At 42.5% G+C, this 13,961-nt stretch overlaps 1 protein-coding gene across 7 annotated transcripts in view; it reads right to left on the minus strand.

Annotated features, from left to right (window-relative positions):
• Window positions 1-13,961, minus strand: part of mical2a (microtubule associated monooxygenase, calponin and LIM domain containing 2a) — a 33,897-nt gene that overhangs the window by 9,592 nt on the left and 10,344 nt on the right. For 4 of the 7 annotated variants that reach the window (XR_011305589.1, XM_069657523.1, XM_069657519.1 and 1 more), the window contains exons 3-18: window positions 12,084-12,291; window positions 11,817-11,933; window positions 10,385-10,486; window positions 7,870-8,025; window positions 7,631-7,731; window positions 7,198-7,455; window positions 6,497-6,612; window positions 6,256-6,382; window positions 6,036-6,126; window positions 5,207-5,354; window positions 3,618-3,817; window positions 2,749-2,852; window positions 2,472-2,543; window positions 2,244-2,375; window positions 1,796-1,906; window positions 648-902 (exon numbers count right to left, since the gene is read on the minus strand). Coding sequence is in view for 6 of the 7 variants with exons in the window: in XM_069657523.1 (XP_069513624.1) it covers window positions 648-902; window positions 1,796-1,906; window positions 2,244-2,375; window positions 2,472-2,543; window positions 2,749-2,852; window positions 3,618-3,817; window positions 5,207-5,354; window positions 6,036-6,126; window positions 6,256-6,382; window positions 6,497-6,612; window positions 7,198-7,455; window positions 7,631-7,731; window positions 7,870-8,025; window positions 10,385-10,486; window positions 11,817-11,933; window positions 12,084-12,291 (2,298 nt within the window). In the remaining variant the exon portion in view is untranslated. The remainder of the gene's footprint in view (window positions 1-647; window positions 903-1,795; window positions 1,907-2,243; window positions 2,376-2,471; window positions 2,544-2,748; window positions 2,853-3,617; window positions 3,818-5,206; window positions 5,355-6,035; window positions 6,127-6,255; window positions 6,383-6,496; window positions 6,613-7,197; window positions 7,456-7,630; window positions 7,732-7,869; window positions 8,026-10,384; window positions 10,487-11,816; window positions 11,934-12,083; window positions 12,292-13,961) is intronic. The other 3 variants (XM_069657533.1, XM_069657529.1, XM_069657511.1) reach the window with 2 other exon arrangements.

Genomic DNA, 13,961 nt, shown 5'->3' on the forward strand with positions numbered 1-13,961 from the left:
TCAAACTGCAGGTGCACGTGTAAAAATAAAAAAAGGGGAACTTTTAAATAGGTAGGGGGAAGTCGTCCCATAAACCATGGCAATGCTAAACACAGAGAAGCTGCACCAACAAAGAGGAATAGTGGTCACGAAAATGGAAGACTACAATAATAGATAATTAACCCACCATGGCAACAGCAGAGTTTAGTTATTTTGTCTGTCTCCTGTATTCAAAGATAATTGTCAAAACAGCTGAATAAGTTTTTCAAAGTTAAATATCTCTACCACCATCATTTGAATCAACAAACCCCCCCTCAGTTTTACATGTGATTGACTTAATAAGCCAATGCGTGCCGGCTGCGTGGACCCGGCCGACCTCTTCCACGCGACTCAGACTGGCAAATAATCCGCCTGTGTGTCTGTCTCAGCTCGTGCCAGGTCTGCGGGCTTGCTTCTGCCATTTTCATCAGGCTGGATAATTTAGGGTCTGACTTCACCGTCTGAATACACATTACACCAGCCCGAATGTATAATCAAGGCAGAGTAGATATAAACATTCACTCTGGGGCCTTTTTTTGGGATCAGAGCATGCAACAATCACAAGGTTTGAAAAAGTTGAAAGAGAAGAATATAAAGGTTAAAGACATGAAGAGATGAGGAGTGATCACCTCAGAGACGTGTTCATCCACCTCCCTGAGGCGCTGGAGGACTCTGGACATGAAATGGATTGCTGACTGGCAGGAGGGAGCAGGAGCAGGGGGGTCTGCGCTCTCAGGCTGAGGCTGGGGATTCGTCTCAGCTTGTGTTTGATCAACATGTCTGAGCTTCACGACTGAAAAGGGATGCTGGGACTCAGGTATAGGCGGAGGCTTTGGAGGCAGGCGGACTAAGTGTTCTGCGGCTTTTCTGATACTGAATTCAAACTGGAAAGGATGATACACAGTGCACTTGTGAGCTGTGGTAAAACTCCTCACTAAGTAACCAGGCAGTGAAGCTGCATCTTTTATTTACTGAGCGGTAATAGATTAGATCATTTAAAAGAACAATACAGGTGGGGTTTTTATTTTTCCGCTTATTGACCACACAAATACTTTACAATGCTGCCAACCGTCTTTAAAGCATAGCACAAGTATTCAAGGTGTTCGTCATGCCAGAACATGAAAATCATCTTGCATAAGTAATCCAATAGAGTGAACAGTCTGCTTAATGGTTTGCCAAAGTTACGTAATCATCACAGGGTAATGCATTTACGAGCAGGAACTGTTTTTAAACCTTTCTTCTTGCAGCGGTCAAGAAGTAAAGGGGCAGTCCTGCAAGTCAACAGCCAAAAGCTACATTTAGAACTCCCATTATCCTGTTGGGTATGATTTTCCAAAGGCTGAGCTCATGAATACAATGCTTTCACTTCAGCAACTGAAAAGGTATTTTGTCTGGTTGTTCACTCTAAACAAAATGATTGCAAATATCCTTTGTGCGATGTTACATGCAAGTAAAAATCAAAACTATAGACTATAAACCACCAGTATGTTCCTTTAAATATCCAAAAAAGACTGAGAAACTATTCAAAGTTAATGATATAATTTGAGCTATACATAGGCAGCAAACATTTATATATAAAGTATGTGCTTAAAAATGTCTGGGTCTGTGTATGTTTGAATCATGTGTCTTAGGATAGTAACACAGAATAAGCATATAAACATCTATTTTATGTGAAGCTTTACAGACTGTCACTAGTCTTTAAAGACTATTCTGAGGCCTTTGGCAACTGTACCTACAGTTTGTATGTCTTAACTGCTGTCTAGTAGCTCTAGACTACCTGTGACTCAGGAGGGGGTTTAGGTGGAACTGGAGGCCCGAGTTTTTTGTGCAGACACTCAGTCAGGTCAAGAGTTTGTAGCGGAGAGGACCTCTCCCAGTCTGACTGAGACTTGCAGAAAGGTTTGAAAGACAGTTAATGAAGAGGCACAGAAACAGAAAAGGCTGGAAAGATTTAGATACAACAGACAAGGAAAGACTTCAGCATCAGCAAAAAGGAAAGTTTTGTCTGAATAAAACTGCAGAGATCTTCTAGTGCCCTGGCTCAGAACAAGGGAAACTTAACTAAAGTTTTGTCTATAAATAAATGAATAGTATACACAGTATATTCAAAGGTGCATACTCAACTACTTCCTCAAAAATATAACAAAATCATAGAACTACAATAAAAAATAAGTAAAATAGATTTCTATGAGTCTATACTAAACACATTGCTGTTGTTTTTTTACCTGTGTTTTCCGGATGGTAGGGGGCGAGCTCTCAAACTTTGCCAGCAGCTGAGTAGCCATGGAGCGCACTTTGTTTTCCTTGGGCTCTCGGCTCTCTCGCACCGGGGACCCATTACTGGACAGATTGGTGGCCTAATGAGAGACAACATACAAGATGCTTAATAATCAAGATTTTTTTTTTAATAGCGGTTAAGTTTAAAATTACAAGTTAGGAGTTTAATGACAAACCTCCTCCAAGTAACTGCAGAATTTCCGCCTCCTTTTGTAAATAGGATCTGTACCGTCTGACTTCTTTTCATCCTGGAAATAGAGTACAAACAAAAAGACTGAATATCAACTGAATGTTTGAAGCTATTAGCAGCTGGAAAAATCCCCTATGGTTATGGAATATGTTGGCCTTTAACTATGAATCCCACATGAATGGGGAATAACAACAATGGAAGCCATAGACAGTTAATTTGTTGTACTTGGTACTTCAGTACAAAACATTTCAGTGTGGAGTTACCTTTGGTACCCGTTTCCTGGGCAGTGCGAGATTGAGCACATTATTATTACTTCGGACTTCCTTAGATGGATAATCTTCATTGTTTTCATCCACTCCTCTGGAACCTGCAGCCAAACACATGACTGCATTTGAGTTATCATTGTTTCCACAGTGCAAAGCCATAAATAATAAGGACCCTATACATTCGGAAAGTTAGTGGTCCAGAAAAAAATAAGAGTTGCTATATCTGTGTAGAAAAATATTCCACTACTTGTTAATCACTCAGCTGCATGTCAGAGGAATATAAATGGTTGTCTGAGGATTTAAAGAAAGCATGCAAGTAAGCGTTAAAAAGCCCGTCAGTCAAGACAGGCAGCTGTCTTCATATTGTCAAGAATCTCAGCCTATTGTCGTCAACAGCTCTGGTTCAGATACACATTCCTCTCATGCCTCTTCACTTTAGTGCCGTACAACACACAGTTTTTCACAGAAAACCAAATGGAATGTGATACCTTCCCTTTCACTGGAATTTCTTTAATATTTTTAGTTTGTACATATTTTATTCGTACACTAAAGTGAAGAAGGTTGGGACCAGACACAAAGAGGAAGACAAGATACAGCCACAACAATGTACAGTTAGGGTCAAGTTGAGTACAAACAAGTGCAGGACAATAGAGTTATGTTGCATCTTCCAGAGTAGAGAGGAGCAGGGTAGAGGAGAGTTATGTTAAGAAAAGTAAGTTGAGAGTAGAGTACAGTAATATAAAGTTGAATTAAATAGAGTCAACAAGAGATTATAGTAGAATACAGACGAGTTTAGTAGAGCACAGCATGGTTGAGTATAATGCAGAAGAGAAGAGGAAACTACAACACAGAGAAGGCTAGAGTACCTGAGGCAGGTAGAGGTGTTCCACGGAAGAGCTCATAGAACTTGGACAGGTAGGTGATCATCCTGGTCTTATCCAGCTCCTGATCGTCGTTCAGCTCTTTCACAGACGTGAACGATCGGATCCCAAACTCCCGCTCGCCGATGTCAAAAGCCAGCTGGAGGTTTGCAGCATGATCTTCTTCATTCAACGAGTCAAAATCGCTGATGGAAAAAGATGGTAATGAGGTAAGAGGGAGGTAGTAAAGAGAGATTACGGCTACATAAGTAGTGGCACAGCAGCTGGAAAATATATATAGGTTGTGTGTTTTTATCCTGTGCTGTCAGTTTGACACCGTTTACCTCTACCTGCTTCACTATTCCCCTCATATTTCTGTATATTTTTTACTTCTAATTGCTTTTACACTGCATATTTTCAGTATCATAACTACTTGAGATGCTCTGAATAACGAGACAGGAATATAACAGTAAGTTTGTAACTGGATTCTTAAAGGGATTATTTCATATGAGCATGCAGGTGTCAGGTGACTGACAGGGGGCAGAGTGCACACTGATACAAAAACAGCTTTGGAAGACAGTTAACGTTAGGACAATGAAATGACCCTATATAGGACATCTAAAAACCTGGAGAAGAAGCCTTGTCTAGTTCTACAGGAGAAAATGGCAGCGAATGATTTATAAAAAAAAGAAATTGCCCTAACGTCCCTATCTACGCTGACAGTGTGCAGACACCGTCAGAAATGATGTAAAGAGGAGAGCAGTAACCTAGCAGCCGCACACACAAACGTTAGTGTTATTCTGTAAGTACAGAGGCCCACTCTTTCTCCCTTTCTTTCTTTTCTGTGAACCTGCTCCCCTCTCTGCCGTCCGCTCTGCTGACAGGCATGCATATGGAGGAGGGAAGGGGAAAAATGCCAGTGGTTCCTGGAAACTTACGGCAGCACACAAATTATAGTGGCATGCGGCGAGGTATGAAGGCAATAATTAAGGGGTGAGAGGATATAATTAGATTTGTAAATGTACTAATCTACAGTCGCGCTGACTGATTATATGCAGCGTAAGGCAGTCTAAGCCTTAAAAGTGGAAACTTAAAGCACAGCTTCTGTTTAAAGGATTTTGCCCTGAAAGTGGGGACCAGAAAAAAACAAGTATTTTTCTGCAGCACTCCAAATCAACAGCCAACAACGGGCAATAAATTACATTTATACAGGTACTGGAACAACCAGTACTCTTTCAGATGGGATGATAAAGTCAAAATGCCCTTGCAAAAATGTGTGAAATGTACACACCTGCACTCCTCAAACTCCTCTCTTTGCACCCTGTACAACTACCTTACAGCTGTGTATGAAGTATTTTTCACATCTATCATCGCTCTAGAAAGGTCAAGTGTTTCATAAGTTGTGAGGAGGATATTAAAGAGCTTCTCTCATGTGAAGTATTTTTAACACACCCATAGAAAATGCATTCCCTCACAACTTGATGTTACAGAGTTCATTTTAGAATGTTATGTCAGATGCTGCAAAGAGATAAGATGATGTTAATGATCCGATTGCTGCGGGCTAGAACTGACATTATCAGATGTGTGTTACGTACATCAGCTGCGGTTTGAACCTGTGGATCAAAGCACAGAGAGCGATGCCGCTTTTCCAAGAAGACGTCAAGTCTGTGATCTTCACGTTCTTGTAGCCGTCGGTCTGTTTCTGGCACCAGGTGAGAAGCCTGGCCGGTCTGATCTCAGACTCTGAGAAAGAAACATGGAAAGTTAAGTAACTTTTCACAGCAATGAAAAACATGCTCGTAAGCCCTCAGGAAGTTTTGGCTGAAGGTGATATGATGTCATGACAAGAGTGGATCAACACATGCTGTGTCATTAAATAAGGTAATGACAGATATACTGGGAGCGTGAGCTGAGGTATGTACACATCTCTGTCATCTTTGCCCAGACACGCACTTCCTTGATGCCTTTGGTGAATGCCTTTAGTAAACATGCAGCTCAGTTCAGCATGAAGAGCTTCTGTCTTTAATGTCAGTTCCCCAGCGTCATTAGAAATTGGAAACCCCTAGCAATGCTATACTTGTAGAGGGAGATAAGTGTGTTTGATTATTCCTTCCAAAAACCTGGCGGCCCTTCTGATCAGGCCTCCTCCTTCACCCAGTGAAACAACATGTAAAAACAAACTTTAGATTGTGTCTTAGTCTCTACACAGAGTTGAATTCTTGTTCCTTACTGCTTCTGTTGGTCAGAAAAGGAAAGGAAAGCTATCGGCCAAAATGTTGTTCTCAGGTGGTTCTTTCAAAGTACAGCAAGACAGCAAGATTACTGCCCTTTTTTCTTCACAGAAGTCAGTAGCAGGCATACTTAGGACTGCATTCTCCATCACTCAAAGACGTACAGGAATAAGCCAGTTCCTGTTTAACTTACCTCGTCTGCTGAGATTGACAGGTCGACGTATAGTAGCAGCTCGCTCCAGAGAGCAGGAACTCAGCTCTCCACTGATGTACAAGTGACGCACCTTGAACAGGAAGGAAAGTGAAAATATTAACAATCAAGAAACTTGAGAAGTCATGTATATTTTCTGAATACAGAGCCTAATAACCGATTATAAGGATCTGATATAGTTTGATATTGTACTCCGTCTCACCTGGTTTGGCCTGACACAGGAGGAGTTGAGGTTGGGGTATCGCGTCCCCGGATCTATGGTGTACTGTTCAAAGTTTTTGGCAATGTTTTCAGGTGTCGTCTGTGGAAGTAGCCTGTGAATACTCTCCCTGTAGAAACACCAGGAAACATTTTTTTATATATATTTATATTTCTCAGACTTATTATGCGTGTGTGTGTGTGTGTGTGTGTGTGTGTGTGTGTGTGTGCGTGTGTGCGTGTACCTCTCTGCCAGCACTTCCAGAACCGTCCGTCCCTGAGCCCAGCTCTTTACCATCCAGGCGGTGTCAAACGCAGCCAGGAAGCCTCTCGCACATCCCGTCCCCATGGGCCAGAAGGGCTGCACATGATCACACAACAAATACATGAATATAACACTGTGCCTGTGCACATGTAGAAACAATGAAATCACTATATCACACTGTATGACAGGATGGAAAAATACTTAACAAACTTTTAGGCCAATGCCGGCCTGATTTTGTTTGTTGTAATTTTATCAAACTTCTAACATCTTGTGGTGCTTTGTTAGTTGTCATGTTTTGCCTTTAAGGAAACATTTTACAAACATATATAAGTAATTACTGTTTTCAGTGATCAGCTTGCACATGTTCATACAGCCATCTCCCTAAAGGGATTGTTCCTATGTGCCACAATCATTCAAGTCATGACTGTTATTGGCATCAACATCATCAGGGATGAGTTCGTACACAGAGAGCAGCTCACTGGAGCAGGAGCATCAACAACAGTAGCCAGCATTACAAATGAACCCTGTCTCCCCTCTCACAGACTCTTCACCCTACAACATCTGGCCAACCAGAGTGATCTGAGAATCCAAGCCATGACTGATGATTGTGTAACAGCTGGTTTGTCAAGCTCCTAAACATCCCGCCGCCTTCCTACAAATACCCGCCCTGCCCGTCCTTACCTCCAGCAGACTGTCGCCAACCAGCGCTACCAGCAGCTGGTGTCCGAACCTCTCCCTGACCAGAGCTGCGTTCTCAGAGGCATGCATGCTGGTGAAGTCAAACATGGCTACGTCTGGCTGCCCCAAGTGATTCATGGCAAAATCCAGTGTGGGAAGTTGGTAGTTGGTGCCAAAGTCAGCAGCCTCTCGGGCGTAGCACAGAAGAGCTTCCTGGTTTACATTTTCACTGCTCAGTAACATCTGGGTGTCTACGTAATCCTGTTGAAGAGAAGTGTGGGAGTCAGAGGAAGTTCAAACTGAGAGAGTCGGAGCTTAAAAAAATTTGTTTTGTTCTTTTAGAAACGTTATTACCTCTCCCCTTATAGAGTTTAAGTAATGCTGCACACAAGTGAAATAAAGTCTTACTGCATCTATGGACCACAATTCTACTCACATGAATGACAACTCCCTTGTCCAGCAAACTCTGTTTCTTTGCAGTCATGACAAAGTAGTGTGTGTTGTCCCTGTAGTACACAATGTTCTCCAGGTCGATACCTGCAACAAATCACAAGGTTTAAGAATGGCTTCAAAAGCACCACAAACCCATCAGTGTCTAATCCTGCCAGCATCCTTATCTAAACTGTAAACCAGCTAACTCCACAGTGAGTCACTTAAACTGTGCTGCTCTCCCACCTGTCTCCTCTTTGAGGTCGAGAAAGAACTTCTGGTTGAAGATGAAGGCGACACCGCTGATCTCTTCTACTTTGGCCTCTGCAGTTGTGTTCCTGTTGATGAAGTTGGCTGTGATGGCGATGGCCAGTTTGCCCCTGAAATCCTTCCTTTTGAAACCTGAGAGAGAAAAAGACGGTGAGATAAAAAATTAAACAGAGAAAAAGCACAAATGTTTATCTTTAAAAGCAAAGCGGTCTTATCAGGCTTGTATGTCAAAACCATAGGAAATCCTGCCTTAAAGCATAATTACAAGGCAGTCTAAACCAGGTGCTTTTATATAGCCAAGGGAACAAAAGCCATGGATTGTAAGAAGTACTACAAATCATATGCCACCATTAAAGTTGCTTAATTAAACTTCAGAACTGAAAGGGTAGCAGTAGAAGGCCACTTTATTTAATACAGCAACACAGTCTTTCATGTGTTCAAGGAATAACCATGAACTGCAGGAACAGAAAAAAAATCTTTTGCTACCTGTGTTTTTTGCTATGGAAAACAGGAATGCAGGAAACAAAGATAAAGGATTCTTTCAATGTTAGATCATCATATCTCTACCGATACCAAAAACACTTGAAATAAGTTGAACAAAAAAACAGAAAAATACATTTTATTGGTAGATTTACGAATTACCCTTTTAAACCAGAACTCACCAAAAATGTCACCATTCTGTCAAGCTTTAAGTGCATGGGGGGAAATGTGTGATGTATGAGTCATTGAGATTACTCTCTGGGGGAAGAAGTAAAGCGTCTGAAGTCTAGTCACAACTCCTTCATACTGTTAGCGTTTAAATTATAGAGGACCTTTCCCCCTCTGCCGATCTGATTGTAATTAACTCTCTGTTGCTGTTTATAAGCCACAAAAGTAGCCAAACAGCCGGATGACTAAAGGGGAAAATCATTTCCCCCGGGAATCGTCATAATTGAAGAATGAGCTAAACATCTCGTCCTAACCGAAAATGTCCTTTTTAGGAATAAACGTCTGATGAGAATTGGTTGTTAGATGACAGCATTTTTAGGGGAGAGACTGAAACGGCAAGAAAAACAGATGGAGAGTCCAGAGTGCATGCATCATCCGCTGCGCTCAGCCCCAGCTCGGCTCTATTTCTGTACAATGTTTCACGAATAACCTCTCCCACTGGGAGAGATCAATGGCTTCAGACACGTCTAAGTTTACAAAAGGTGAGTTTCATTTATAGCTGCACAACGGAAATAATGCAGCACGTTGTTCAAAGTGAGACTCCAGAAGCAGTCCTGTGGGACACGTTGGACCATTCAGTAAACAGAAGGTGTGCTGGTTTTTATCTGACTTAAGTCAACGGTAAAAACGACATTTTGTTCCTCAGGATGCTCCAAGGATTTTTATAAATAACTTCTGAGAAGTCAGTTGGAAATATTGGCCTCTGTTCATTAAGATCACTGATGTTAAAGTAATAATCTTGAAGATTTTCATGTAAATAAATGTCTGTAAAGTCACTATCTATCGCTGAATGAGGTAACACAATGGTGATTGAGCCTATGGCCCACTGATGAAAGCCTTTGCATTTGCAGTATTACAGACTGGGTGTCTATGGTGGCATTCACAGAAAAAAATCACTTTTTCCGGTCTCTGCAAGTGTTGCAATTAAACAGTAATCTACTATGGCTGAACAAACAAAGAAAAGATCGATGACTACAGATACAACTTCAAAAATAAGTGAAAATCCAAAGAAAAAGAAACAAATTTGACGCTCAGATGAAGGCAAACAGTCTGAAAAGGAAAACGACCGTCAGCGAGGAAAATCAAGAGTTACAACCGGAGCCAACCGAGGACTCCACACATGCAACACTGTCTGGAAGTGTTGGGAATTACAGCTCTTTGAAGGGAGCCGGATCTTTTGGCACTCCTCCTTTCCGAGAGCCGTTCAAATGAACGGTTCATGGTTCTTTACGATGCGACTCTGTATGACTACAGAAACTATGTACTCTGCACTATGTTGTGGTGACATGATTCCTCTGCACCTGACCTGGTATAGCGGAGTTGCAGTTGAAAAAAGCTGCCTGTGATAATTCGGCATAAAGGGGAGTGGATCTAGGGCAGGCAGTGAAATTTGGGCACAACTATAAAAAGAACAGCACCAATGAGCCGTTGAAAAGAATCTAATCATTCGCGAACATCACAACACTACTGTTTGGATATCTGGTAAGTATGCTCCCACAATTACATTTTATCGCAGTAAGTGCCGCCAAAGAGAACAAAACTGAGATCTTTGAGATTATCACTTTCATTCAACAGCCTCAGAAAACGTATCAATCGGAGAGTGAAATAGGCCACAACCATGTGCTCTTTTGCTGGTGGTGGGAAAATCTAAATATGGGGCACAGATTGTTTACTCGTCAATAATCAGACACTCATGTAACTTTATATTTTGCTTTGTGCGCAAATTCAAGTACATGCTCGAGGCATCTGTGCTGTTTATCCCTTTTGTTTGGAGTCTTCTCACCTTCCAGAGTATTTCTGCGACCGTCAGCCCCCACCACCACGTCAAACTCAAAGTCAGCCACAGGGTGATCGGCAGGTCGGATTGCAGCTCTCCACCCAATCCCTGACAGAAGGAAACAAAGACCATTTAAGAGTTAGAATGGGGTAAAAAAACAAACATAAAATAAGTCAGAGGAATGTTTTGGGCTGAACCCGTCCACAGAATAATCAGCACATTGCATGTGAAACTCCAGCTGATAAGGATTGGTGTTTTTCCCAAGGACGCCTCAGCAGTGTCTACGTCTATGTTGCTATTATGACAACAAAACAAGCTCTCGCCTGAATGTAGAAAAATAAGGGAAAAATGTGGCTTTTCATGTCAAGAAATGCTTTGTGAAAAGCAATCAAAGGGAATATTTGTGGCTTCATTGCCTGCGAACTTGAAGAACAATCAAAGAAAAGTTTCAGTTTTAATATTAGCCATCTGCACTCTGCAGTGCAGGAGTGTGAAACGAGCACAGGAACAGCTTGGCAGATTGTTGTGTAATATCACCATGTGGAAAATGCATTCCATGATGTCAAGGGCACAGCTAAGCCCGTCACAGCAGAGCAGGAGGGACAAGTCGCGGTTCTAAATTTAGGCGAGGCTCTCGTTGTTATCAGTGTATTGATATTACAGCTGAGGAGACGACACCTGACAACAGCGTGCAAGATATTTTCTTCTCGAGAGTTTATAGTCCAACGTGGGAGGAGAGGGTCGAGTCGTTATCTGGAGTGCAGCGTACGTGCTACAAAACATCAACATCTTAAGGCAGCTTGTGGTGATATTTTAAAACTCAATACTGTGTGATTATCAGAAGGTCATGCAAAGGCAGCTCTTAAATGTAATCTCAGCTGAACTAAAGGGCTGAATGTTAGAAAAATATCATGATGTGTGCAAAAGATGCTGCCAGTACAGTTTGTTTGAAACAATGTGCACTCACTGGCATTAATGCGATAAGTACGTGTTGTCAGGAGAGGCATACATTTAAGCACAAACAGGGAAGTCATGCCAATAACTTGATCTAAATTTGATGACAAACTAGATTCGGTGCCAATGTTTGTCTCCTGTTTATTGGTGGCTGTCAAGGAAATTAAATACAGCAGGATGAGAAGTCCCTAGCTGCGTCACCAAACTTGAAGAACAGTGCCAAACTAGAGCAGGAGAGTGAACACAGATCCTCCAGAAAGCTGCCCAGCATCTTTATAAAAATGACTAATACAGTCTGATGTCTTAATGTAGCTTTACACTTTATTAAACCTCATCCTACTTCACATCCAGCTGTACCATTTCCAGCTGCTTAAATCTCTCCAAAGCTTGCAGGTCATAAAACAACTGTCGCAGGATGAAAATAAAAGCCCTGTTAGTGTAATGTTTGGACGTGTAGCTGCAGTTAACATGTGTGGATGGATACCTTCATTTTCCTGATCCTCTGGAGGTTCGAGCAGCTTTACGAACTCTACGTTGATGTGAAACTCCACTGCAACAATCAGGGCCACCTTCAGTAGGATCAGCTGCAGCTGCTGGATGCCTGGTGGACACAGACACACATTAGGGTTTGCATACAGATGTAAAACACTGCCAAACTGTGTGTTTTGTGTTATGCCATTTTGAGTATTACATCAGGAAAATCACTTAAAAAAAGATAAAAGCACAGAAGAGATTAAATACACAAACTCACTGATGTGATCTATGGCCCCGGCGCAGAATTTGCCATAAAACTTTTTGGCCCCGAGGCCCCGCAGGTCGTGGATGGTGTAAGGCCAAAGGTGCAGCACGTTGTTCCTGGAGAAGGAGTCTCTCTTCTCGATCACCACCACTTTGGCACCCATCAGTGCCAGCTCAATGGCCGTCCGCAGGCCACAGGGGCCTCCTCCGATGATGAGGCACTTCATGAGGGAGAATGACAAATTAAACTCATTATCTCCACAGAGAAGTGAGCTTCATCGTGGTGACGTCTTTATAATATTACAGAATGATCACAGAAGGTTGAGACTTTTCCAGGGAGCGTATTACATCTACATAGCAGCACTTTACTGCACCACTGGAGCATTTAGAGCTGAAGTGTCTCACTCAAGGACCCTACAGGAGGACAGAGACTGTCTATGAGGATTATTCCAGTCTTCCAGATGACTTCTCAAGGCCACCTTGTGAATGTTTATAAAATGTAAGAGAGTTTATACATGCAAGAAATTGCCATGAGGAAGTTTTCCAAACTTTTGTCCTCCATCCAAACCATTATTACAACCTTAACATAGCTAAGGTGTTATTCATGCATCTGCCTCACCCAAAAAATGCATGAAGTCAGTAAGTTGAGGTTACGGCATCTGTCTGAGAATGTGCAGCTCAAACATGACATCATCTTGAATATAGATGAAAGAATCAACGCTGGCAAAGTGAGTCTTCTTTCTTCTAAACATGTTAAGAGGCACTAGAGAGAGTTGTGTGGAGAGGAGGAGATGTGTGTGTGTGTCTTTTTTCTGTGGACTTTTAACCCAGAGCCAGACCACTTCTGGAGGTTGCCCCTGCTGTGCTCAACAAGGTGGACAGGCTCCTGTCTCGATAGCCTCACCAAATTAGTGATCCCAGGAAAGGCTTTTACTTCTCTTTCTTTCATCAAAAAACCGGCACAAAGAGCCGCCACTCTGCCCGGCCACTAAATCCCACCAGTATGCAGACAGGAGGTTTTTGCTACATGTTTGAACAGGAGGACTCACTTCCTGCCATCCTGTGTGTCCACCAAAAGGATAACACACAGCGAGGATAGCACGAGGAGGTGCCACCCATCCATATCGGCTCTGTGAGACAATCAGACTGGCTGCTGTTTACAGATTACCCATAATTCCTGCACCAAAAACAACACGATTAGGGCTTCAGTCATTCAATATCCCCCGTCTCTGGGTGTGTGGATAAATTGTAGGGCTGCGTCATACGGGATGTGGGTGATGAGGAAGACAATGTGTTATGTGTTGCCTGAGGTTATCAGGATGAGGTATTCTCAGGTGTAAAGTGCACACAGGTGGTGGAAGAGCTGCCCGGACAAGCCTGCCGGCTGGCTGTGTGTTTTTTCTCTCAACAAAGGGTGAGAACTGACACAGCAGGAGAACAGGTCCTAGTTTATATGCACGGTATTAACTGAGTTGATTCAGATGTACATTTGCAATGTGCATATTTTGATACACTTGCGTAACGTGTTTTCGTCTATCGTCCGTTAGCAGAAACATGATGTTTGTTTTAGCCTGTTTCCACTCGCGGATGTATTTTTCCAGATATGAGGCTTTTCCTGACAGCTTTCACCACATCTGCTGAGTCAGGACACACGCACTTCCTTTCTGATTGCCACCTGTGACCTCACTCTCATCCCGGCTCCACCTCGTCCTCGACACGCTGGTCCCCAGCCTCATCATTGAACTGTATCTAACAACAACATCATCTCAAACCTGAAATACAACTATCAAACTGCAGAGGCCGTTCGTCAGTGAGAGCGTGACAATATTTGACTCCAAGTTGTCATCTGTTTAGAGCATTCTGGGCCTCTCATGGATTTGGTGTCGTCTCT

Source organism: Semicossyphus pulcher, unplaced genomic scaffold (genome assembly GCF_022749685.1).
Source record: "Semicossyphus pulcher isolate SPU_LCO1_2020_fin unplaced genomic scaffold, fSemPul1.0.p SCAF_1, whole genome shotgun sequence".
Taxonomy (NCBI): Eukaryota; Metazoa; Chordata; class Actinopteri; order Labriformes; family Labridae; genus Semicossyphus; species Semicossyphus pulcher.